We start from the raw sequence: 26,736 nt of genomic DNA on the forward strand, positions 1-26,736 counted from the left end.
TCTTCAGGCCATGGTCCGTGAGCCCTGACCTGACACATCCCAGGCTTTCCTTCCCGCACTCCAGCTTCCAGTGCTCAGCTGAGTCCAGGAGGAACTCTGTTTCGGGGACCACAGGCAGGGGCGGGGCTGTGACGTGTGCCAGAGGGCGGGGCTGGTGGCAGGTGAGCCGCCAGGTCTCCCGGGCTCCAATCACTCCGGGAGACTGAGCCATGGGGGGAAAACAGGACCAGGACGAGGAGGCCTACGGTGAGGCGGAGGGCTGGGGGCGGTGAGGCTGGGGTAGGGGCCCGGAGCCCGGTCAGGGAGGGGAAGCCTGCTCTGGAAATGGTGGCTGGGTTGACCCCAAGGAGAGGAGCTGAGGGCAGTCGTGGTCCCCGAGGGGAGGACCCAGGAAACAGCTGATGGAAGAAAGGAGATAGCGTCAGGGTTCTTGGAGGAGGATGGGGTTCAGGGACGGGACCATTGCTGGGAGCCTTTGAGGAGTGAAGCTGTGATCTCCATGAGGAGGGAGGCTGGAGTTCCTGGGAGCAGGAGGTAATGTCACGTCTGGATTCCGGGGACCCTCAGAGCAGGGAAGTGAAGCCTGAAGGAATCAAGGTCAGGGTCCTGAGTGGGGGAAGGAGTTCAGGGGCTCCAGGAGTGAGCCAGGCTCTGTGCTGCTATGGGAGGAACAGCTGGGGTCCCTGAGAAAAGGGGGAGTTTCAGCCGGGACTCTTGAGTCTCCGAGGAGAAAGGTGTTGGGGTCTGCCTGCCAGGGACTGTGAGGAATGGCAGGGGGAGTGGGTTCTGCTGAGGGCCCCTCTGAGGAGTTGGGACTGCAGATGTTGGTGGAGAGGGGGCTGGGGGCCTGCCTCCAGGATCCCTGTTAGGAGGGAGCCCAGAGGAAAGAGGCAGCGGCCTGCTGGGTTCCTGTGAAGGGTAAGGCCTGAGGAGGAAGGAGGCAGCTTGTCTCCAGAGTGTCTGTGAGGAACAAAGGCTGGGAGCCTGCCCCAGGGGTCCTGGGGACTAGTGTGGGGGCGGGGTGGGGGAATCTGCAGGGAGAGGAAACGGGGACCAGCTTCTGGGATCCCTGTGTGTAGTGAGGGCTGGGGGCTTGCCTGCAGAGAGTCCTTGGGGTTCAGGGGCCTGCCCTGGTCCGGAAAGGAGGGAACCCCAAGGGAGGGACCTGCCCGAGGCAAGCCTTGGTCAGAAGGGAGGTAGGGGAGGGAGCAGTGGGGACGCCCCACAGACTTCCTGGAGAGGTTTTGGGTCAATCATTGACATCATGTCCCAGAACCAAGGAGGGACAGAGTCCAGGGCACCTGGGAGAAGGGGCCACACCCTTTCCCACATTCTCACCCTCCCTGTGTCCTCCCTCCTCGGCGCCCACATGGGACCCTGGAGGCCTGGCCCCACCTCCTCCCCGTGTGTACTCAGGGAGGACCAGGAACAGGACCTGTGGCCACAGCAATCTCAACTGCCGGCTCAGGTGTCAGCCTGACCGCTCCCCCGGAGAGGAGACTGGCATTAGCTGGGGACTAAGGTCCCTTCGGGGCAGGAGGTCTACAGCGTTGGGGGTGGGTCTCCTCCCTCTCCAGGTCCTACAGGAATTGATGCCTTTGGCTCCACTTCTTTCCCCACAGCCTGGGGCCAGAGAGTGGAGGGAAGGGCTGGGGCAGGCGTGGGAGGGACTGTGCCCGAGGAGAAGGGACAAGGACTGGGTTGTGAGAGCCACTGAGATGACTGAACACAGAATCCCACGTCCCAGCCAGAGAAGAGAAAAGAGAAGAGAAAAGAAGAAAGGAGCCAGGGTCGGGGAAGGAGGTGAAGAGCCTTGAGGTGCGAGCGTAAATGACCCATAAAAGGCCGCCCTTCCCCCCTACCTCCAAGGCCTCCTGGTTGGAGTTCACAGGGAGCAGCAAAGTTGCTGAGCAAGCCTGGATCCCACCCTCCCTGTTCTCTACTCTCCCCTCCTGCCAGCCCTGCCCCTCTCTTTCTCCCTCCATATTCCTGAGGGCCAGTAGGACAGGGCTTAGGGTAGATCCTGCTGTGGGGAGGGATTTGGAGAGACTAGAAATTGGGGGAAAGAGATGCCTCTCAATGTCTTACTCCCCACACTCCTCCCCTTGCCCTTCAGGGAAACCAGCCAAATATGACCCCTCCTTTCGCGGTCCCATCAGGAACAGGTAAGTTCTGGGCACTGTGCTGGTGGGGGCAGTGGGCTGGGCAGGGTCTTGGTTCTGCTTTCTATTTACTGGAATATTGTTAAGAAACTTGTGGGAGGAAAAACTCCTGCCCCAGGAGAGTGGTGGCCCTGGGGAGACTGCCATAGGTGGAGGGACCCCAAGGGTCCTTCTGGGCTGCTGGCGACATTCTGTGTCTTCACCTGGGAGCTGGCTACACGGGCATGTGTCCTTTGGGAAGATTCACTCAGCTGAGCACTTCTGAATTGTGCCCTTTCCTGTGTTAAACTTCAGAAGAAAGTTTACCCATCCAGGAAAAGGTTTTCCTTAAAATAAAAAAAAAAAAGTTATAAAATGAAACCTACCCATGCCTACTTTCTAGCATCCCCCCAACTCTCCAAAGCATGACTCCTCCAGACCATGCTCCCCCTACCCCAGCACCCTCTCTCCAGGTATCTCCCTCATTTCTCTCCCAGGAGCTGCACAGATATCATCTGCTGTGTGCTCTTCTTCGTTTTCATTCTGGGTTACATCGCCGTGGGGATCTTGGGTGAGTTTCTGGCTGGGCAGAGCTGGGCCAGTGGCTGGGCGACATTACTGTCCCAGGGAGGGACCATACCATGGCTGTTCCCTCTTAAGTCCCTGTGCCTCCCCTCCTGGTGATTTATCTGCATGTCTCTATCTGCAGCCTGGGTGTACGGAGACCCCAAACAAGTCCTCTACCCCAGGAACTCCACGGGGGCCTATTGCGGGATCGGGGAGAACAAGTGAGTATGAAGGCAGGAAAGGGGGCAAGAAGGAGATGCAATAGGGGATGGACAGGGGACCACTCCTCCTCAGCTTCCCTGAATCTCACCATGTAGAACAGCCCCCACTGCTGGCCAGGGGCTTCCCAGACGCCCCGAACTGGGAGGCAGCAGAGTCATGGTTGAATGCATGGGTTTTAGAGTTCAGAGACGGGCATTTTCATCTCCAACTGTACTAAGTAAGTTCTGGTCTGTGATCTCTGGCAAGAGACTCAACCTCTCTGAACTTGGAGTTCCTCTTCTGAAACACAAGGATGATCCCAGAAGCAACACTCTCAGTCCCAGCATACAGGAGACGCTTGATACTAGTGAAGCCGCTGGGACTTCCCTGGTGGTCCAGTGGCTAAGACGCCATGCTGTCAATGCAGGGGGCCGAGTTTTGATCCCTGGTCAGGAAACCAGATCCCACATGCCATAGCTAAGAGTTCATATGCCACAACCACAGATCCTGTATAAATGCAACGAAGAAGATCCAGCACAGCCAAATAAATAAGTAAATATATAAATATTAAAAAAAAAATACACTAACATTCATATGGCATTGACTATGTTCCAGGCAGGCAGTGCACTTTACACACACAAACTCGTTTCAACCTTGGGAGGTAGGTACTATCATTTTACATCTGATGAAACTGAGGTGGTGAGTGGTTAGGGTCATAAAGTTGGGTGATGATCTGGCTCCAGAGTTCAAGCTCTTAACCATCTGTTAGCAGCGGCAATGCTGAGTTTCTCTGGGAAACACTCGGGTGTCTCCCACACCTCCCCAGCTGGGCTGAGCTTCCTGCGGTCAGGAGCTGGGTGGTGCATGTCTGGGTCACACTGGCCACGTCTGGGGGACAGCCCTGGCAGTCCATCTCTTTCACTGAGCTTGATCAAGCCCTGATGCACATGTTTCCTTCTCTCCTACAGAGAGAAACCATATCTCCTATACTTCAACATCTTCAGCTGCGTCCTAAACACTAACATCATTGCGATCGCCCAGAATGGCCTGACATGCCCCACGCCCCAGGTCAGAGTCTGGGGCCTGCCTCTGTCCCTCGATCTCCCCCCAGGGTCTGGGTACCAGCCCCTCAGCATGCCCTCTGCCCCCAGGTGTGTGTATCCTCCTGCCCAACAGTCCCATGGACCGTGGAACCGAGCCAGTTCTCACAGACAGTCGAACAGGTCTTCGCAGCAAATAGGAAATTCTGTCTGCCAGGGGTGCCTGGGAATATGGTGAGTGCTGCCCCTAACATCCCTGCTGTCACCGGGAGCCTCCATAATGAGGGAGGATGGGAGGGGGAGCGGCAGATGATCATGGTGGTAGAAAGGGGATGACTCCTTCCTTCATCCTGCTCTGTGTCTGTCTGTCTGTCTTCCCCCACCCTCCAGCCAGTACTCCAAAGCCTGCAACAGGAGCTTTGCCCCAGTTTCCTCCTGCCTTCCACTCCAGGTGAGAAGCCACATTCCTCTCTCAGACTTCATCCAGTCCTAGGTTTTTGAGGAAAGCAGGCTCAGAGAGAGTCAAGTCACACAGCTACTCTGTAACAAAATAGGAACAGACATCAGGTCTTTGCTTTTTTTCCTCTGCTGATCATCCTGGAGTCAGATCACCGGTGCTTATTATGCACCTGCTGCATGCCAGGCTCCAGGGACAGGTGAAGTGAAGATAAAAACCACTTCCTAGGTGCTGAGATCAGAGGTGTTCACGAAGCAGTTGCATGAGATTCCCAAGAGAACATACATGGGTGAATGTACACATGTGCATTTATGTGCAGGCACAGGAACAGACTGGAAGGATGTTCACCCAAATGTTAAAGGGACTGTGTGGTGATGGATCACGGTTGATTTTTTTTTCCCCTGTATGCTCTTTTTTCCCAGTAGTGAATGCTATTTTTAGCAGAAAAAGAAAAAAAGAAAATTGAGGGGAATTCCCTGGTGGTTCAGTGGTTAGGGCTCTGTGTTTCCACTGGAGGGGGGAACGGGTTGGATCCCTGGGCAGGGAGCCAAGATCGTGCAAACCTCATGGAAAGTATAGGGAAAAAAATTTTTATTAACTATAGCATGAGAAAAGATATCCAACTCTCAATGTGTATAATAGGAAGTATCTCCAAAGGAGTGCTCCAGAATCAGATAGATCTGGGTTTAATTTCTAGCAGTTTCCAGCTGTGTGGTCTTAGGTAAATGACTCAGCCTCTCAACCTTGTTTTCTTATCTTTAGAATGTAAATGCCAAAGCACGCATGACAAAGCTGTTGTGAGGGTGGTGATAAATGGCTTTGTAGGCATATAATAGGTGCCAGAGGAGAGGGGCGGGGGGCGGGGTGAGAAGGCTTCCTGGAGGAGGGGAGATGAAGATGGAGCTGAATGGGGCATAATGGGTGGAATTTCTAGAGAGGGAGAGCAAAGGTACAGAGGGGAGGGGAAAGGGGCTGGGCTCAAGCGATGGGGACTTAAAGCTTGAACGTCAAGGAGTGTGGGCACTCTCCAGAGTAGGGCGTCTAGCAGAGTGACCTAGAGCCTAGAATGCCAGGTCCCGGCTATGCCATGTCTCCCAGGCACTCTAGCAGAGGCTGAATTGAAGGGTGGCAGGGGTGGGAGTGGAGGTGCTGCAAGAGGCAGGAGGGTCTAACCTAGGCAGTGGCAGGGCATGGAGGAAGGGGCATGAAGAGACAGTGAAAGAAGCCAGACTGGGCTCCTTGGGGCAGGCACTCTCTTTCTGCTGTGGAGTCAAGAACTGCCCTCTGCAGGGTGCAGAACCCTTCTCTACTCTGTCCTAGCAGCAGTTTGGGGGGTGGGAGGGTGGGGGCCAGAAATTTTGAAGTCAGCTCTGTGGCCTCCCACCCGGTTCTCTCCCTCCAGCTCTGGGGCGCTGTTTCCCATGGACCAATAGTACGGTGCCCAAGCTCCCAGGGATCTCCAACACATCCATCTCCCAGAGCATCAGGTGGGCACTCTCTTGCCCCTCCATCTCTGTCCCACCCCGCCCCTTCCCGCTCACAGCCCCATCTGACTCTGTCTCTCTCCAACAGTGGTATTTTCGACAGCCTCAATGCCCGTGACATCAGTGTCAAGATCTTTGAAGACTTTGCGCAGTCCTGGTATTGGATTCTTGTGTGAGTCACCAGGTTCCTCTGCCCTTTCATCCTTCCTTTCTCCCCACTGTGCCCCTTCTGTCCCCTAGACCACCATCTGAAACAGAAGCTTTGGGCAGGGGAGGAGGAGCCAGAGATCCAAATGGATCCCAAGTCCAACAGGATTTATAAGAAAAAGGGTGTGTAGGGGGGTAGGGGTGGGGATAGGGTGGTTCTGATTTGGAGACATTAGGGCTTTGAGGAAAGACATCTGTGGGCCTCTGGACAGGGAAAGATACAAGCAATGTGGGGTGACCCTCACTTGTGTTTCCCTGCCCACAGTGCGCTAGGCGTGGCTTTGGTTCTGAGCCTGCTGTTCATCCTGCTCCTACGGCTGGTGGCTGGGCCCCTGGTGTTCGTGCTGATCATAGGGGTGCTGGGCGTGCTGGCGTATGGCATCTACCACTGCTGGGAAGAATACCGCGTGCTGCGGGACAAGGGTGCCTCCATCTCCCAGCTGGGCTTCACCACCAACCTCAGTGCCTACAGAAACGTTCAGGAGACCTGGCTAGCTGCCCGTGAGTGCCCTGCCTACCATGAACCACTGGTTGCCCAAAAGCTGCCCTGGCCCTGACGCAGGCCCCTCTGCCCCTGTCTGCCCTCAGTGATCATACTGGCTGTGCTCGAAGGCATCCTGCTGCTGATGCTCATCTTCCTGCGGCAGCGGATTTGCATTGCCATCGCCCTCCTGAAGGAGGCCAGCAGGTCAGGCCTGCCCGGAAAAGAGAAGGGGCAGAGGGCAAAGGGGGCGGGCCCGAAATGGGAGCCCTGGAAAGGTGACAGGGCAGTGGAGGAAAGGGGGTAGCATAGCATGGTGATTAACACTTTTATGTAGCTTAGCCTTTCTGTGCCTCAGTTTACTCATCTGTAAAATGGGGGTAATAATAGTTCCTATACTGTAGGGTGGTCATAAGGATTAAATTAATTAGTGTCTTGTCGAGTGCCTAAAATAGGAAATAGGCCCTTATTGTCCCTAAAGCCCCCCCTGGTGGCTTCTCTGTGACTCTAGTTTCCTCTAAAGTTCTCTTGAGCCTGATTTATTCGATTCAGTTCTTCCAGTGAACACCTACTGTGTGCCCAGTCTTAGGGGTATGGGGCAGGCCCCGGAGAGGGCACAGGTGTGGCCTGTGCCAGGGTCAACCCCAAGAGAGGACGGGGGGTGGGGATGGAGGGGTTAGCCTCACTGATGGACTGCTCTCATCTCCCTTACAGGGCTGTAGGATACATAATGTCCACCATGTTCTACCCGCTGGTCACCTTTGCCCTCCTGCTTGTCTGCATTGCCTACTGGGCTATAATTGCTCTGTATCCTTTGCACACGTGGCTCACCCCTCCTGAAGTCCTTGGGGGTGGGGGGCAGGGCAATACTAGTGTCACGGGAAGAAAGCACCCCTTCTGCCCAGCAGACACAGCCCTACCTTGAAAGAGCAAGCACAGGCTGAATTTCAGCCCCTCTGTGCAGTGAACAACCTGCTCAAGCACCTGGGAAGGGATGGCTGAGGAGGGGAGAGGATCTGTGGAGGCCCCCCATCACCACATTTTCTTTGACTCCCTTCTGGATTCCTGGCCACATCGGGGCAACCCCAGTATGTGTTCTGGGCTCCCAACAGCAGTTTGCCCGGCTGTGAGAAAGCGCCCATGAATACATCATGCAACCCCATGGTGAGGATCTGGGGGGGTCATGGAGGGCATCAAGAGGGCTGAGGGGACCTTAGAGGCCAAGTGGTCCAAATCCCTCATTGTGTGGAGGAGACAGGACCAGAGGGGGCAAGGGGCTCACCCAGGGTCACACAGCAGGCCCCTAACAGACTCCAGATCTCCCACTGAGTACCTCTCCTGCCCCTTGTGCTGGAAGAGGAGGTGTGCTGTGCTGCCAGGCCCTGGGGCAGGCAGATCCCAGAACATCGCCCTCCCTCCTCAGGATGTTTCTCTGCCCAGAGGAACATTAACCACTTCATCCTTTCTGTCTCAGTTCACTTACCTGTAAAGTGGAGATAACCTTAATATCTGTGCTTCAGGGTAGCCGAGAAAATGAAAGGACCCTGGGTACATGAAAATGCTTAGTATAATGGCTGGCACCTGATAGGAGCTGGTATCCGTAGGTGGGTTTTGTTTAGGTTATTTTTAGTCTTCCTCAGAACACACTGTTCTAGGCAATAGGCAGGTGGGTTCCCTGGGTGCCTGGGAGAGAAACTGCTTCCCCAAACTCTCTTCTGTGAGCTTCCCAGGGAGTTGGGGCTGGACTGCTGGGTATTTACTGTCAAAGCTTTCATGTGGCCACTGCATCAGAACTGGGACCATGGGCTGTGCCCACAGGCATTGTTGTTTAGTTGCTCAGTTGTGTCCCACTCTGAGACTCCATGGACTATAACCCACCAGGCTCTTCTATCCATGGAATTTCCCAGGTAAGAATACTGGAGTGGGTTGCCATTTTCTTCTCTGGGGGATCTTCCCAACCCAGGGATGGAACTTGTGTCTACTGCATTGGCAAGCAGATTCTTTACTCCTGAGCCACCAGGGAAGCCCGCCCACAGACATTTGTCACACACTGAAAAAGGACAGGGAGATCACTTAAGGAGGATCCACTTAAGGAAGATCCAGGCACTGCTTACACAAAGCCCCAGATGAAGTAGTTGCTGCTTTCAACTTGCTTAGGACCTAGTGGTGGTAATGGACACAAACCCACAATTACATAAAAAGTGGAAAGTAGTTTCCCTCTTGTTATAAAGTTGCAAACATACAATCAATTTCAGCAGTTATCAAGATTTTTGTCACAATTTATAGAAAAACTTTAGTTTTTGGGTTTTTTTTTTTTTGCTGCATCACGTGCCATATGGGATCTTAGTTCCCTGACAAGGGATAGAACCCAAGCCCCGTGCAGTGAAAGGATGGAGTCTTAACCACTGGACTGCCATGGAAGTCCCGTGGAAAAAGAAGTTTGTTTGTTTGTTTAAGTATAATTGATGTACAATATTATATAAGTTACAAGTGTATAGCATAGTGATTCACAATTTTTAAAAGGCACACCCATTTTATAGTTATTATGAAACACTGGCTATATTCCCCATGCTGTAAATATATCCTTGCAGCTTATTTCATACCAAGTAGTTATATTGCCCCTTCCAGCTCCCCTCTCCCCACTGGTAACCACTAGTTTATCCTCTCTGAGTCTGCATCTTTTTTGTTATATTCACTAGTTGATTGTATTTTTTAGATTCCACATATAAGTGATATCATACAGTATTTGTCCTTCTCTGTCTGACTTATTTCACTTAGCATAACATCCTCCAAGTCCATCTGTGTTGCTGCACAGGTTCCTGTTTATGACTGAGTAGTATTTCATTGTATATATTGATATACACCACATCTTCTTTGTTCATTCATCTGTTGATGGACACTTAGGTTGCTTCCACACCTTGGCAATTGAAAGTAATGTTGTTATGAACATTGGGAGAGCATGGATCTTTTCCGGTTAGTAGGGGTTTTTTTTTTTTGAGGGGTGGTATATATCCAGAAGTGAAATTCCTGGGTCATAATGGTAGTTCTATTTTTAGGTTTTTGAGAAACTTCCCACACTGTTTTCCACAGTGACTGAACCAATTTACATTCTCATCAACAGTGTACAAGGGTTTCCTTTTCTCCATATCCTTGCCAACATCTGTTGTATTCTTTTTGATGACAGGTATGATGTGATATCTCATTGTGGTTTTGATTTGTAGTTCCCTGATGATTAGCAATGTTGAGTACCTTTTCATGTGCCTGGTGCCCATCCACATTTCTTCTTTGGAAAAATGTCTGTTCAGTTCTTCTGCCCATTTTTAAATTAGGTGTGTGTGTTTGTTTTTCTTTTTTATGTTGAGTTGTATGAGCTGTTTTTATATGTTAGATATTAATCCCTTGTTGATCATGTCATTTGCAAATAGTTCCTCCCATTCAGTAGGTTGTTTTTTCATTTTTCAACAGTTTCCTTTAATGTGTAAAAAGCTTGTGAGTTTAGTAGGTCCCACTTGTCTATTTCCTTTGCTTTAGGAGACAAGTCTGTGTTTTTTACTTTTTATTAGAGACATTTTCAGACACACACAAACATGGAGAATCCACATACTCAGATTCCATAACCTTCAGCTTTCTGTTCTTTTTCTCTGTCTCCCCACCGATTCCCCAATCGCCTGCAATTTTTTTTTCTCTGGAGCTTTAAGAGGTAACTTCTCAGCACTGTGCCATTTCATCAATAAATATACCAGGATGGATCTCAACAGATAAGGACTTTTAAAAAGCATAACCATTACACCATTATCACACTAAGCAAAATGAACAATTCCTTAGTATCATCTGGTACCCAGTCTGTTCAATTTTGCTAGGAAGTGTTTTGGTTGAAGTTGCAGAGGCTGCTCTGGAAGAGGACAGCTGATGGAGTACCAGGCGAGAGCTAGGCACTGGTCACACTACTTCCATACCATTAAGGCTTGGCTATAGCCACAGGGCTTCTCAGGTGGTGCAGTGGTAAAGAACCTGCCTGCCAGCACACAAGATACAAGGGACAAGCATTCAATCTCTGGGTCAGGAAGATTCTCTAGAGCAGGAAAAGGCAATCCACTCCAGTATTCGTGCCTGGGAAACCCCATGGACAGAGGAGCCTGGTGGGCTACAGTCCATGGGGTCACAGAGCCGGACACGACTGAGCAGCAGCGCAGCAACAACACAGCCTGGGAGCTCTTGTGCTATTGCAGAGACTGGAGACTGAAGGAAACAAATTATGCTCACACGATAGGCAAGCCGAACCCTGTCTGAACCCAGAGATAAATCTCCTGGAAGGAACGGGCTTCCCCAGCTGTGGGAAGTCCGTTTCCACCCTCTACTCTGGGAGGGCAGGAGCTGGTTGGGAACAAGACTCCTCTGCCCTCCTCCACAGGAGCAAGTGAACTCCTCTTGTCCCGGGCTGATGTGCGTCTTCCAGGGCTACCGGTCCACAGGCCTGGCACAGCGTTCTCTCTTCAACTTGCAAATCTATGCAGTTCTGGGCCTATTCTGGACCATCAACTGGGTATTGGCCCTGGGCCAGTGTGTCCTGGCTGGGGCCTTTGCTTCCTTCTACTGGGCCTTCCACAAGCCCCGGGACATCCCTACCTTTCCCCTTGGCTCTGCCTTCCTGCGCACACTCCGGTAAGTCCAGGGCAGAGGACTGGGGGAATTGTGAACCTAGGAGGCCCAGGGGTCCTGGGGCTGCCTCTGACCACCAATTCCCTGCAGTTACCACACGGGGTCACTAGCCTTTGGAGCCCTCATCCTGACCCTGGTGCAGATAGCCCGGGTCATCCTGGAATACATTGACCACAAACTGAGAGGTGAGCAGAGGCTGGGGGCTGGCCGAGGCTGGGCTAATCAGCTGTATCCCTGATGGGGCAGGGGTGCCTATCAGGGGCCAGTGACCAAACATGAGCCTTTCTTACCCCCAGGAGCCCAGAACCCATTGACTCGCTGTATCCTGTGCTGCTTCAAGTGCTGCCTCTGGTGTTTGGAAAAGTTCATCAAGTTCCTGAACCGCAATGCATACATCATGGTGAGCGCACTATATGAGCAACCCCTTGCTCTGAGCACTCTTGACCCCGCCCTCCCGCCCTGACCCAGGTGAGCTCGCCACAGCTAACTCTGAAATTGCCACCTCACCCAGATTGCCATCTACGGGAAGAATTTCTGTGTCTCAGCCAAAAACGCCTTCATGCTGCTCATGCGGAACATTGTCAGGTCAGGCTGTCACCACCACCCCGCTACCTCACCCCTGTCATCTCCCACCCACAAGTGTGCTGTGCTCAGAAGGGACTTGAGCTTGGTTTAACCTCTGCTGCCTCCATCTTGAAATGTGAACAGCTTTCATTTTGCATCTATCACAGTAAATTATGCAGCCAGTTCTATTCCCAGCCCAGGCAGGCCTCTTATCCCCAACCTATTCTAACACCTTATACAGGGTGGTCGTCCTGGACAAAGTCACAGACCTGCTACTGTTCTTTGGGAAGCTGCTGGTGGTTGGAGGTGTCGGTAAGGACCAGGGCAGGGAGTTAAAGGAACAGAGGACAGGGGTGCTGGACAGTTTAAGAGGTGACCTAGAGGAGTGATTGTGACGTCCAGATCTCTCCCATAGGGGTCCTGTCCTTCTTTTTTTTCACGGGTCGCATCCCTGGACTGGGTAAAAACTTTGAGAATCCTCAACTCAACTATTACTGGCTGCCCATCATGGTGAGTGACACCTTCCCACCCCCACCCCCCACCCCCACTTCACTCTCCAACTCCCCAAAGGAACACTATTGGGAGCCTTGTGTCTTCCAGGTCTCCATCTTAGGGGCCTACCTCATCGCCAGCGGCTTCTTCAGCGTTTTTGGAATGTGTGTGGACACTCTCTTCCTCTGCTTCTGTGAGTGACAAGACAGCCTCCCTACCTCCTCTCCTCAACTTAAAAGTACCAGATCATTCAGGCTCTTTAGGAGATGTGGTGCTTCTAGAAACAGTGACTTTGTGAGTTTACAGGAGCCAGAACCTCTTCTAACATCCTCAGGGCAGGTGTTTGGGAAGAACGGAGGGAATGAGCTCCCAAGCTCCTGGGCTCTCTTCAAGAAGGGGCATTCTAGGGCAGAGGCTTCTGCTATCTTCCCAGAGAAAAACTAGGGATGAAATTAGCCCCAGGAGACTTCCCAGCAGGTGGCTGTAGTGAGTGGGAATTTCCTTACCCTACTGTATGCGTTTATTCAGAGTTTCCTGTGTACCAGGCTCTCTGTCAAGCAACTGACATGTATTTTTTCCGTTAACCCTTATCACGCTGTGAAATATAGTATCGTTCACCCCACTTTACAGATGAGGACATGATTACATGATTACATAGGTTACACTGCCCCCAAAACCAGCCCGTGGTGGTGCAGTCTGGAAACAAGGCAGCTGTCTCAGTGCCTCCTTTTCCCAGGTAGTGGGGTTGGTTCCCAAAGGTTCACTCTTACGGTCTATGTCACGCCTTAGTGGAAGACTTGGAGCGGAACGATGGCTCAGCGGACCGCCCCTACTACATGTCCAAGAGCCTTCTGAAGATTCTGGGCAAGAAGAACAAGGGGACCCCGGGAGACAAGAAGAGGAAGAAGTGAGAGACGCAGCCCTGATCCCGGACTGTCTCCCGCCTGTACAGCCTCCCCGCCTTCCAGATCACGCTTTTGTAGTAAAAAGATTTTATTAAAAAATTGCTATTTTGTTTTCTCAAAAATTCTCTGGACTTTAATTTCAACCAAGATTTACATGCAGCGTTTTTAACCTCGCCGGCTCTTTAAAGTAGGCCCCGCCCCTATGACGTGCCCCAGGTGTCTTGACCAATCAAAAGGCTTCTGTGGAGTAATGCCAGCCCCCTTCTTCACCCCATCCAATACGCTTCCCGCCCGGGTCACGCGCCCCAGGGCTTCAAAGATGGCCAATTGGACGAAGTGGCTCTGAAGCGCTGAAGGTCACGTGCAGAGTCCTGTGAGGACCAGTCAGAGTCGCGGAAGCGCGGCTAGGCGGCTGGGTGTGGGCCGGGTTTGTGGTAGACATCTGAGCGTTTAAAGGGCCGGGGTCAGTTGATCGACTCCAACACGCGTCCGAGTCCTGGGGGCCAGGGTCGTGACCGCCGCGAGGGAGAGATGACTGAAGAGGGACCCGGTATAGTGCCTTTGGGCAAACCCAGGAGACCGCGAATGCTCCGATTATGGGGAATCTGTAGGGTTCAGATCTTTTCCGCGATCTTCCTGCTGATGTCTCCTGCAGGAGTCGGGGCCAGAGCAAAGGATGACTTCAGTCTGGTGGGTACCCATTCGCATAGCTCCGTCCCCAACCCACGCGGGCTGTCTGTGCCCGGTTGTCCCCCCCGGGACAGGGGCTGCTGATAGCTTTCTCCTCCAAGGAACCCTCCGACCCCGTTTCCTCCTTTCCTAGTCCCCTTCCCTCTCTGGGTCCTTGTCCTCTTTCCCTCTGAGTCTCCTCTTTCAGATTTCTTCCCCATTTGAGGTCTCCCTGTCCCTGAGGGCTCTATTCTCCCGTCATAGCCTCTTCCTCGCTCTGAGCCACCAGTTTCGCTCTAAACTCTCCTCGGGTTCCCCTTCCTAGTTCTGGGACCCCAGCTCGCACCCTGGATCCCCATCACCCTGCCTCTCCCAGAGAAATCTGACTCCAGGACACTCTTCATTCACTCTGAAACCCAAAGTTACCTTTGTTCTGTTGACCCTTCCTCTTCCTAGGTTCATCCACTTGTGACCATGGAGCAACTGCTGTGGGTGAGTGGGAAGCAGATCGGCTCTGTGGACACCTTTCGAATCCCGCTCATCACCACCACTCCTCGGGGCACTCTCCTTGCCTTTGCTGAGGCCAGAAAAATGTCGACATCGGATAAAGGAGCTAAATTCATAGCTCTGCGGAGGTCTATGGACCAGGGTATAAAGATGACTGGGTCACAAGAGGTTGGATGGGTTGGGAGCTTGACCTGCCTTTAGGGCCCTAAGGCTGCTGGATCCCTGAGAAGTAGAAAGAACCTAAGGAGGGAAGGTGTCGATCGTGTAGGCCTTGGGGCCATAAGGCCTTGGGCCCCTAGCCAGGAGGTGAAAATGGCAGGGAGTGGTGGAAAGGGCACCTTCAAAGTCCTTACCCTGGGTCTCTTCCTTTTTTTCTTTAGGCAGTACATGGTCTCCGACAGCTTTCATTGTGGATGATGGGGAGACCCCAGATGGGCTGAACTTGGGGGCAGTGGTTAGCGACACGACGACAGGCGTGGTCTTCCTTTTCTACTCCCTCTGTGCTCATAAGGCTGGCTGCCAGGTGGCCTCTACCATGCTGGTGTGGAGTAAGGATGATGGTGTTTCCTGGAGCTCGCCACGGAACCTCTCCCTGGATATAGGCACCGAGATGTTTGCCCCAGGACCAGGCTCTGGCATTCAGGTCTCTGTCCTGAGATCGGTGGAAGGAGCTGCCTTGTAGAGAGCCTGCCCCATAACGGACTCCTTCGCAAAGATAAGATCCTGTGAAGTCACATTTTTCTGTCTTAGATGAGATTCCGTGGAAGAAAGGGACATCCTGGGAAGAACACTCTACCCAGGGAAGGTGGAATTTTGCCAGTGGCATTCCATTTGGGGGTTGTCCACAGGGCTGCCCCAAACCATGTAACAATCCATGAACCCTGGCATGGTGCAGTCCACGGACTCACAGAGAGTCAGATATGAATGAGCAACTGAACTGAATCCATGTACAGATTAGAAAAAAATTAGAAAATCCCATGCAGATTAGGGAAAACAACTCTCCTTCATTTGGGCAGACACAAGCCTGTGCCATGGGCCACAGCTTGGTCCATGAACACAGGTTGGGTTTAAGCTCCCATCTGATGCCTGTGGCTTAGCCTCCTTGTCCTTCGCACAGCCTGTCCAGAGTATACCCTGTATGCCCCCAAGGAGTTTATTCTGCCAAAAAGCTAAATTCAATCAGTGGGTGTTTGCAAGGCTTGTGGGACCCGCAGCAAGGACAGAACGGAAGGAGACCAGGTGTATCCTCACACTTAGGAGGTGAGGGGTCCCCCTTCCCTACCTCTGAGCCTCCTCAGTGTATCCATCTGCAGCACCCCAATCCTTTCCCCACAGAAACAGCGGGAGCCTCGGAAGGGCCGGCTCATCGTGTGTGGCCACGGGACGCTGGAGCGGGACGGGGTTTTCTGCCTGCTCAGCGATGACCACGGTGTCTCCTGGCGCTACGGAGGTGGGGTCAGCGGCATCCCCTATGGCCAGCCCAAGCGGGAAAACGACTTCAACCCCGACGAGTGCCAGGTGAGAATTCCACGAGCTGTTCCCCACTCACCCGACCTGCTCGGCCCTCCAGAGGCCCATTTCACTCACAGACCCCGGGTCTGGCTGCCCAGCTCTGTGCCAGCCAGCCTTGCTCCCTCGGGGACGGGGCACTGGGCCCTGCCCCTGCCCTGGGCCCTGCGTCTTCCTGAAGCCCTCTTCTCTCCGCTCAGCCCTACGAGCTCCCCGACGGCTCGGTGGTCATCAACGCGCGGAACCAAAACAATTACCATTGCCATTGCCGCATCATCCTCCGCAGCTACGACGCCTGTGACACCCTGAGGCCTCGGGATGTGACCTTTGACACGGAGCTCGTGGACCCTGTGGTAGCTGCAGGGGCTGTAGCCACCAGCTCCGGCATTGTCTTCTTCTCCAACCCAGCCCATCCAGAGTTCCGTGAGTATATGCCAGGTGCGGTGGGGTGGGCGGGATAGCCCCTGTGACCGAAAGAAGGCCGCCTTGTCCAGGAGGGAAGCCCTGCGTCTCCCTGACTCCGCTGCTGTTCCCAGGAGTGAACCTGACCCTGCGCTGGAGCTTCAGCAATGGTACCTCCTGGCGGAAGGAGACGGTCCAGCTGTGGCCGGGGCCCAGTGGCTACTCATCGCTGACCACCCTGGAGGGCAGCGTGGGTGGGAAGGACCAGGCCCCGCAACTCTACGTCCTGTATGAGAAAGGCCGGAACCAGTACATGGAGAGCATCTCTTTGGTCAAAGTCAGTGTCTACGGAACACTGTAAACTGCACCCACCATGAGGGCAGAGGGCCCCAAACTGAGCCTCAGGACCGTGGGTCTGCAGAGTGTCTGCTGGAGGAGCCTAGAGGACAGTTCCACCTTCCTTTCGACTCTAGCCTTTTGCAAAATCAACTTATCTTTGACAGGGAGATCATTCCTTTAAGACTAAAAACCTGGCTTCTCCCACCCAGGAGGAGCTGCCTGTACCTGGGAGCGCTTCCCTTCTACATTGTGCATCCCCCTGCCCTTTCTGCCCTCCCGGGACAATGACTGGTCCTTTTCTTGGGCAGGGCTAGGTGGGCCTGTAGCATTAAATAAATGTGAACTCAGGGAACTGGGGAAGACTTACCTCTTTGGGGTAAAATATTGGTTTTGGAGAGGGTTGGTGAAAGCTCTAGGAGGGCAGGACATTTGGCTTCAAGAAAGGATGAGGTGCACCATGCACTTTGACTATTTATGAATCAAAATGTTTATAACTTAACATTTTTAATGAAGGAGAATGAATATTTGCAGGATCTCTCTGTTTCTGTCATTGCGCGTCATCGTGTCTGTTTTCCCCGTGCACACGTGTGGGATGGGGAGTGAACTTGGGGAAGGAAGCTAGTGTGCTTATTGACTGTGAAAATCTGTGACTCTGGCAAGTCAAATCCTCCTTTTGACTTCACATTCTTTCCTATCACAGAAGAAGTTTGTTCTTCACAGGGGTAGAGCGTAAGGAGCTCGTAAGATAATTAAAAACCAGCTGCATTGTAATTCTAAGGTGGGATGAGAAGCTATCCTTCATGAAGCAGAGAGCAGCTTCTCCTGTACAATGCACCTGTAAAATGCAGGTGAGAAGCTTCTCCCAGGCCAGCCTGGCAGAGAAATAAGCACCGTGGCAATTACATGCGAAAAGAGCATTTCGTCCTAGAGGAGATGCTGTGAAAAGAGCCTGCAGCTGAGTGGGACAGCCACAGCTTTCCTCCATATGGAGAGAAAATGCAATGCCTGGATAAGATGGTAGGAATGTTCAGGACTTTTTTTTTTTTTAACTTTATTTATTTTTGGCTGTGCTGGGTCGTCACTGTGTGGGCTTTTCTCTAGTTGCAGTGAGTGGAACTTACTCTTCCTAGGGGTGCTCAGGCTTCTCATTGTGGTGGCTTCTCTTGTGGAGGACAGGCTCCAAGCACTCCGGCTTCAGTAGTTGCGGCTCTCTGGCTCTAGGGTTCAGGCTCCGTAGTTGTGGCGCACCGGCTTGGTTGCTCCTCGGCGTGTGGAATCTTCTTGGATCAGGGATCAGACTCATGTACTCTGCATTGGCAGGCGGAATCTTATCCACTGCACCACCAGGGAAGCCCTCAAGACATTCTTCATGTCTTTATCATAAAGAGATGAGGGCCACATTCATTTGCAGTTAGAGATATCTTTTACTTTCAACTGCATTTATAAGAAAATGTTAGGATAATTTATTCTATCTGATGGAAGAAGAATATATCCCACTGCATGTAAAGACAAGGTGTAATTTTGTTATGTTCTATCCAAAGTTTGTGGTCAACAATGTAATACTTGATTTTTTGTTTTATAGACATTTTCAAAAATGCAAAATTAGAGAAAATAGCTTAGTGAACCTCATGTACCACAACATCCAGTTTCAGCAGTTAATCAAGATGTTACCACGTTGCATCATCTGATCCTTTTGTCTATTTCCTTTGCTGAAGTATTTTAAAACAAATCCCAGACCTCATGACATTTCACCCCTACATTCTTAAGGATGCATCTCATTCTTTTTTTTATTTTATTACATTTTACTACATAATCATAATGCTATTGCAGTGGCCACAGGACTGGAAAAGGTCAGTTTTCATTCCAATCCCAAAGAAAGGCAATGCCAAACAATGTTCAAACTACCACACAATTGTACTCATCTCACGCTAGCAAAGTAGAGCTGAAAATTCTCCAAGCCAGGTTTCAACAGTACATGAACTGTGAACTTCCAGATGTTCAAGCTGGATTTAGAAAAGGCAGAGAGGAACCAGATATCAAATTGCCAACATTCGTTGGATAATCAAAAAAGCAAGAGAGTTCCAGAAAAACATCTACTTCTGCTTCATTGACTACGCCAAAGCCTTTGACTATGTGAATCACAACAAACTGTGGAGAATTCTTAAAGAGATGGGAATACCAGACCACCTTACCTGCCTCCTGAGAAATCTGTATGCAGGTCAAGAAGCAACAGTTAGAACTGGCCATGGAACAACAGACTGGTTCCAAATTGGGAAAGGAGTATGTCAAGACTGTATATTGTCACCATGCTTATTTAACTTACATGCAGAGTATATCATTCAAAATGCCAGGCTGGATGAAGCACAAGGTGGAATCAAGATTGCCAGGAGAAATATCAATAACCTCAGATAGGCAGATGACACCACCCTTATGGCAGAAAGTGAAGAAGAACTAAAGAGCTTCTTGATGAAAGCGAAAGAGGAGAGTGAAAAAGTTGGCTTAAAACTCAACATTCAAAAAACTAAGACCAAAACAAACAAACAAACAAAGACCATGGCATCCGGTCCCATCACTTCATGGCAAATAGATGGGGAAACAATGGAAACAGTGACAGACTTAATTTTTCTGGGCTCCAAAATCACTGCAGATGGTGACTGCAGTCATGAAATTAAAAGTCGCTTGCTCCTTAGAAGAAAAGCTATAACCAACCTAGACAGCATATTAAAAAGCAGAGACATTATTTTGCCAACAAAGGTTGGCAACAAAAGTTGATGCTTTTGAACTGTGGTGTTGGAGAAGACTCTTGAGAGTCCCTTGGACTGCAAGGAGATCCAACCATACAATCCTAAAGGAAATCAGTCCTGAATATTCATTGGAAGGACTAATGCTACAGCTGAAACTCCCAATACTTTGGCCACCTGATGTGAAGAACTGACTCATTGGAAAAGACACTGATGCTGGGAAAGACTGAAGGCCAGGGGGATGACAGAGGATGAGATGGTTGGATGGCATCACCGATTCGATGAATATGAGTATGAGCAAGCTGCAGAGTTGGTGACGGACAGGGAAGCCTGGCGTGCTGCAGTCCATGGGGTTGCAAGGACTGAGTGACTGAACTGAATGCCTTTGCACACCCAAAACATTCACAATAACTGTGGTATACTCTAAAGCCCAAGTTGGTTATTCAAATTTCATCAGATGTTTTATTTTAGTTGATTTGTTCAAACCAGGATCCCAAGAAAATCTACTTGTTGCATTTGGTATTTCTTAAATCTCTCTAATCTACAGTAGTTCACCTCTCCTCTCTTTTCTCTCTCTCTCTCTTTTATTTTATTTTTTTGGATACCATCTACACAGAAGCAGATTCATTTTGTCCTGTAGAATGTTTTACTCTCTAGGTTCGTCTATTTCTTCCTCAGAGTGTCATTTAACTTTTTCCTCCATCCCTTGTGTTTCCACTTACCAAACCTGAAGGTTTAATTAGATTCCGATTCCACTGGGTGAGGAGGAGCGTAGGACAAGATTCCTTCTCAGGTGCTGTGTGTTTCCTATTGTGCTTGTATTGCTTGCTTGTCCCTCTCTTGAGCAAAGCTGAGGGTACGTGATGTGTTCAGATGGCCATTAACTCTGCTGCGTAAGGTTTCCCCATCAACCTTCCAACTGACAGTTACATACACAGATGAGTTTTGCCTGAATCAGTTATTTCAGACGGGGTTATGAAATACTGGTTTTTTAATTATATTATTTTCCTTCACTTATTAACTGGAATTCTTTAATGAAAAAGAAGTGTCCCTCATCAAGGTTGTTCAGTTACCCTGAAACATGGTTCATGTGGGAAAGGCAGGATAAAATGCCTCCTTTCTCCCCTTTCGTTGCTAGTTCTCAAAGTAAACTGATGTGTTCATAATACTTTATCTTGGCCAGTAAACCGCGTTGTTACCACACAGGGCACACATACAGAGGCGGAGTCTGCAGGCCTAGGGGGCGGACATGGGGATATCTGAGAACAAATATGAAGAGAGAAATACAGGCGGCCTGACTGGGGGCAGGGGATCTGCTCTACTTTTCTGACACAGATGGAGAAATAAGATACTTATCAGAAATAACTGGGCTTCCCTGGTGGTCCAGTGGCTAAGACTCCACTCTCCCAATGCAGGAGGGCCAGGTTCAGTCCCGGGTCAGAGAACTAGATCCCACATGACACTAAGTTCACATGCAGCAACTAAAGATCTCGAATGCTGCAGTCAAGTAAATAAATATTTTTAAACTAAATAGTGGCGTAAGAACCCGTCTCTAAGTGCAGGAGACCAGAGACATGGGTTTCATCCCTGGGTCAGGAAGATCCCCTGGAGGAGGGCATGGGAGCCCACTCCAGAATTTCTGCCTGGAGAATCCCCATGGGCAGAGGAACCTGACAGACTGCAGTCCACCAGGTCACAAAAGGTCAGACGCGACTGAAGCAGCTTAGCACGCACACAAAAACTAAATAGAAGGAAATAAAAGGAACAAATAAATAAATAGAAGAAAAAAGATAAATAAATGACCTCTGGGTAATTTGGCAAAAATACAGCCACAAAGGTGGGGCCCATAGTGAATGACCCAACCCAATGTGTATTGAGAGAGGGAGAGGTTGGAGGGAAGAATGATGTACAATCACCTTTGTGCTTCAGTATCTTAAGCCCAGCTAACTTGGTGATGTTCCTATCAACCAATTTAAGGAATGTTGTTCAACCTTCACCAAGCTTGCTTTTGTTATTTTGGAATTCCTCAAGCCGTTCAAGTGCCCTTGCCGTTGGAGGTAGGAGCCTGACAGACAATAACTAACACGGGTTCACTGAAGAGGTCATGCCAACCCCAGTGGCAGTTCCTTGCTCATGGCTCTAAAAGGAGAGATCAAGGGGAGGGCAGTGTGTCAGGATGTCTGAGTCTCAATGAGGCATTTGATACGGCCATGGGGAACCACAGGAAAATTTCCTGGACCCATGTATACAAAAAAGAAGGGAAATTCATTTACCACCACTGGAGGACACTTTTTACACACCTACCTCTTACACAATACTATAAATACAGGAAAAGAATGAACCATTTCCCTTACCTTTGCAGGAACAAGTAAATTCAGGTTAAAGTACCAGTTGATGAGAGATTACTTATTTTCCAGGAGAATATAAAAGTATAGAAAAAGTAACCAAATTGGAAAATCATCATTTTGTAAACTTGAGTGGCAGTTCTCATTTGAAAGGCACCCTCCCTCAACCTAGACAGCATATTAAAAAGCAGAGACATTACTTGGCCAACAAAGGTCCGTCTAGTCAAAGCTAGGGTTTTTCCAGTAGTCATGTACGGATGTGAGAGTTGGACTAAAAAGAAAGCTGAGCACCGAAGAATTGATGCTTTTGAACTGTGGTGTTGGAGAAGATTCTTGAGACTCCCTTAGACTGCAAGGAGATCAAACCAGTCCATCCTAAAGGAAATGAGTCCTGAATATTCATTGGAAAGATTGATACTGAAGCTAAAGCTCCAATACTTTGGCCACCTGATGCAAAGAACTGACTCATTGGAAAAGATCCTGATGCTGGGAAAGATTGAAGGCAGGAAGAGAAGGGGACAACAGAGGATGAGATGGTTGAATGGCATCACCAACTCGATGGACATGAGTTTGAGCAAGCTGCGGGAGTTGGTGATGGACAGGGAAGCCTGACAAGCTGTGGTCCATAGGGTCACAGAGTCAGACACAACTGAGCAACTGAACTGAACTCCCTGAACCAGGAGAACAAAAAGCTGAGACCAAGAGAATTCTGTAGAAACAAAACTTGTTGGGAATTTCCTGGAGACCCAGTGGTGATGACTCAGTGCTTTCACTGCCTTGGTCTGAGTTAAGTTCCCGGTTAGGGAACGAAGATCCTGCAACAAAAACAGAACTTGTTAAAATAATCCTTATCTTCCTTTAGCCTCCCCACATAGTTTAGACACTTTCCCACAATTGCCTCTTTCAACCTAACATATAAGCAAGTATGTTTTGCCATGTCTTTGGGCTTTCATTTTTTTTATGAAGGCTTGTGTTATGTAAAACTTAAATATGTATACTGTTCTGCTAATCTGTCTGTCAGGTTGATTTTTCAGAACGAGCCCGGACCCTAAGAAGGTCAAAGAAAACTTTTCCCTCCCCTACACAGGCAAAGATCATCAGTGGATGCCAAAATCATTAGGTTAAGTGTGATGGAGGCTGGATATTCATTTACATGGTGCTGAAACCAAGGGTAGTCAGCAGTTAGCTGTTAATAAGTAATAATAGTAACCTGCCTTCACTGATCAAGCTCACTTTGTTTTTATAGAAACTTGCATGTCCTCCAAACACCACATAGCCCAAACAATGTTTGCCCAAGTTGTTTTTTGAGACTTGGAGCTGGCTGTGTCTGGTTTGAGCTAGAGCCAGTTAAGACCCTCCATCTGGACATGCACAAGTGTCTGCTGGATGACATTTTGACATCAGAAGGACAAAGCTTCATTCTCAGACCTTGCTAACGCAGTCATTTTCTGAACACAGGTCCCAATAAGAGGCCTGTAGCTTAGTTGTTCCCATGCAGAATGTTGATCACAGCACCTTTCTCTTATCTCCAATTACCTTTCATCACACCTCAGCTTTATCCCATGAATATCCCAAGCCCCTTGTCTTTTGGGAAGTAAATCTGAGGCTTGTCCTCTCTTCCCTTGTTTGGCTGCTTTATGAATAAGCCCTCTGCTGCAAACCTAACATTTGGCTTGCTGTGCATCAGGCAGACAAACGTGGTTTGGTAATATTGCCAAAGAAATAACCCATCTTGCCACTCAAAAGGGCAAAAAGTACCTCTACAAGAAAGAGATCCTGGGGGTCACTACTTTAACCGGGTAATCACACTAAGGTTAAGAATAATGGAACAAGTAGACATTATGATCCCCCTGACACAAAGCCCTGTGAAGTACATAGCATTTGGTAGACTGCAAAAAATAATCGCCTAAAAGATATCCCTGAAGGACAGGGAAGCCTGGCGTGCTGCAGTCCATGGGGTGGCAAAGAGTCTGACACGACTGAATTGACTGAACAACAACAAAAGATATCCATGCCTTAATCCCTAGAATGTGTGAAGGTTATCTTACATTGGGATCAAGAGGGTCTTTGCAGATGCGATTAAATCAAGGGTCTTGCAACGGGGAGATCCTCCTGGGTTGTCTGGGAGAACTCTAAATGTAATCACACTTATCACTATAAGAGGGAGGCAGAAGAAGACTCAATACACACAAGTATAGAGGAGGAAGCAGTGTGACACAGAGGCAGAGACTGGAGTGATGTGGCTGTCACAGCAGTCCAAGTGCGGGTTGGAATTTCCAGACACAGAGCATTTCAGAAGGGAGTGAGTTTATTAAGAACAAAGAGCAGAGATGAGAGTGCTGAGAGCACAGCAGGCCGATCTCCTAACAGACAGGGCAGAGTCAATGGGATGCTGTTAGAACAGTGGGCTGGCTCAAGGGAGAGCCGACGAGTTTCGTGAGTTAGTAGCCAATTTTCATAGTTTCCAGACATAATTCCTGCTGAAAGAGTGGCATTAGGTAATGGGTTAGGGTGCTGTAGAGTGACTACCAGGGTGGGCATTTTTGCTTAACTGGGGTCAGGAAGCTTATAAAGGGGCTCAGTCAGTTTCAGAGGTGACCTTGGTTCTGGGCTCCAATTCTATGGCCTTAGTGCAAGACCCCACACTTGTGACCTGGGGATGGGACTCCACATTGGCCACAAGTCAAGTTATGCCAGCAGCCGCCAGAAGCTGGAGGAACAGATTTTTCCCTCGTGTCTTTGGAGTGGGCCAGGCCCTGTGGACCCCTTGATTTTTTTGTTTTGAACTTCTGGCTCCCAGAATTATGAAGCAAGAAATATCTGTTTTTTTAAAACCATCAAGTCTGTATTAATTTGTTATAGCACCCATAGGAAACTGATACCTGGTGTCATTCATGAAGTATTCTTGCCCAAACCATGTAATCAGAATCTAATTAGGCCTATAAGGGAATTCCCTGGTGGTCCAGTGGTTCAATCCCTGGTTGGGGAACTATTAATAAGATCCCACAAGCCACCCAGTGCAGCCAAAAAAAAAAAAGGAATCTAATTAGGCCTTTAAGAGTAATTTCTAGGTTAAAGAAAAAGCAGAAATTTGAGGAACAAGTTAAAAACACCATGAGAGTACAGTTTGATGAAGCCAACATGCGGAATATCCTACAAAACAACTGGCCAAGTCTCTTCAAAGGATCATTGTCACAGAAAGAAGGGGACTGTTCTAGAATAAAGAGACTAACAAGATCTAACAGTAAAATAAAGTGCTTGATCCTTGACTCAAGAATACTGGCCCTTGAAAGAACAATTACCATAAAAAAATACTTTGGGAACCATTGAAAAACTTTGAATATTGATTAATATTAAGTAATATTGTTGTTGTTGTTTAGTTGCTAAGTCATGTCCGACCCTTTTGAGACCCCATGTACTGTAGCCCGACAGGCTCCTCTGTCCATGAGATTTCCTAGGCAAGAATACTGGAGTGGGTTGCCATTTCCTTCTCCAGAAGATCTTCCCGACCCAGGGATCAAACCTGGGTCTCATGCATCGACAGGTGGATTCTTTACCACTGAGCCATCTGAGAAGCCCATTAAGTAATATTAGGAATTATTAATTTTCTTAGGCATAATCATATTGCAGGCAAATGTCCTTAGATTTTTGGGTATGCATGCTGAAATATTTAAGCATAAAATGCCTTGATCTCTATAATTCACATTGAAATGCACCGGCTAAACATATATATTTTATATGTGTGTATTATATGTTTTATATGTGTGTATGTATATATATACACACACATATAATTATATGTATATATATTTGCCATTTGCCATATTTTCAAATAAGGGAAAATGTTGCAGTATTGGATTAGGTGGTGGGTATATGGGTATTTATATTCTTCCTACTGTTTTAAAAGTTTCCTAATAAAAGAAATGTAAGAAGCAATCAGCCTCTTTTAAAAGGAGGTTATAACGTTGCTCAGCTTCCTTTAGAAGCAATCAGGACTTCCCTGGTGGTCCAGTAGTCTGCCTTGCAGTGCAGAGGTTGCAGGTTCGATCCGTGGTCTGGTCAGGGAACTAAGATCTCACATGCTACGGGGCACCTAAGCCCGAGTGCCACAGTGAAGATCCCACATGTCTCAACTAAGACATGATGCAGCCAAACATTAAAAAAAAAGAAAAAGAAAAAGCAACTATAGAAGCAATCAACCCAGTGCAGAACTCAGCCTCTCCCTGCATGCTGCTGGGAAATGGGAGGCTCTGGGTCCTGGGTGGTGTCTGACATTGTTGCCTGGCCTTTTAAAGACAGCTCCCTCTGTGGTTATTTATCAGAACATAACTGTGTTTGATAACTGGCTGACATCTCTATCGCCACTATATTTAGAAGTTGATGGTTTAATGATAGGCAATAAACAGCCTTGGAATGTGATCTATTCTCATCTGAGAGTCATCTGACAGGGGCCAATAAAATTGAACACTTTAAGAGTCAGCAGGTACTTTAACCCTTAGGATAATCTCTTTGTCCCTATTCTTTGGGAAATAACACAATCGCAAGACTATTTTGGGAAAGTATGACGTTAATGGTCAAGAAAGTACAATAAACAAAGAAACAGGGACATCCCTGGTGATCTAGTGGCTAAGACTAGTTCCCTTGTCAGGGAACTAGATCCCACATACCGTGACTAAGACCCGGTGCAGCCAAATAAATTAAGTAAATAAATTTAAAAAGAAAGAAAGAAACAGATGGCCCTGAGCTGCTGAAAGCCAGATGCCCACAGATGCCACTGGACAGAACTAACCATTGTACCTGCAATTGTTCTCACTGGAGCATTAAAACAAACCAGCACTGTGAGAGTAGCTCTAAGCAAACAATGCCAAATGTTGGAGTGGCTCATTTCATCTTTCCTATCAACTCCTTTTCATGTTATTCATTTCTGTTTTCTCTACTCCACATTATGGATGATTCTTCCAGATTACTAATTCTCTATCAATGGATTGAATTAGCCTGTTTATCTCTTTGAACAGCTTTAGTCTCC

At 49.1% G+C, this 26,736-nt stretch overlaps 2 protein-coding genes across 2 annotated transcripts; both read left to right on the top strand.

Annotated features, from left to right (window-relative positions):
- Nucleotides 1-151: 151 nt before the first annotated feature.
- On the top strand, nt 152-13,320 carry SLC44A4 (solute carrier family 44 member 4). The gene is made up of 21 exons (XM_043449980.1): nt 152-246; nt 2,117-2,165; nt 2,639-2,712; nt 2,851-2,929; nt 3,878-3,977; nt 4,061-4,183; nt 4,340-4,400; nt 5,809-5,893; nt 5,979-6,062; nt 6,363-6,598; nt 6,686-6,785; nt 7,293-7,385; nt 7,640-7,742; nt 10,990-11,240; nt 11,328-11,422; nt 11,534-11,637; nt 11,749-11,822; nt 12,043-12,113; nt 12,217-12,311; nt 12,402-12,486; nt 13,083-13,320. The coding sequence occupies exons 1-21, from the start codon at nt 210-212 to the stop codon at nt 13,202-13,204; spliced, it is 2,121 nt and encodes a 706-aa protein (XP_043305915.1). The 5' UTR covers nt 152-209; the 3' UTR covers nt 13,205-13,320.
- Nucleotides 13,321-13,566: 246 nt separating this feature from the next.
- NEU1 (neuraminidase 1) lies at nt 13,567-17,157 on the top strand. Its single transcript, XM_043450563.1, has 6 exons — nt 13,567-13,888; nt 14,324-14,516; nt 14,755-15,017; nt 15,710-15,892; nt 16,084-16,306; nt 16,420-17,157. Exons 1-6 carry the CDS (start codon nt 13,730-13,732, stop codon nt 16,644-16,646), a joined length of 1,248 nt encoding a protein of 415 aa, XP_043306498.1. The 5' UTR covers nt 13,567-13,729; the 3' UTR covers nt 16,647-17,157.
- The last annotated feature ends 9,579 nt before the right edge of the window (nt 17,158-26,736 follow it).

This window comes from Cervus canadensis, chromosome 28, assembly GCF_019320065.1.
Source record: "Cervus canadensis isolate Bull #8, Minnesota chromosome 28, ASM1932006v1, whole genome shotgun sequence".
NCBI lineage: Eukaryota > Metazoa > Chordata > Mammalia > Artiodactyla > Cervidae > Cervus > Cervus canadensis.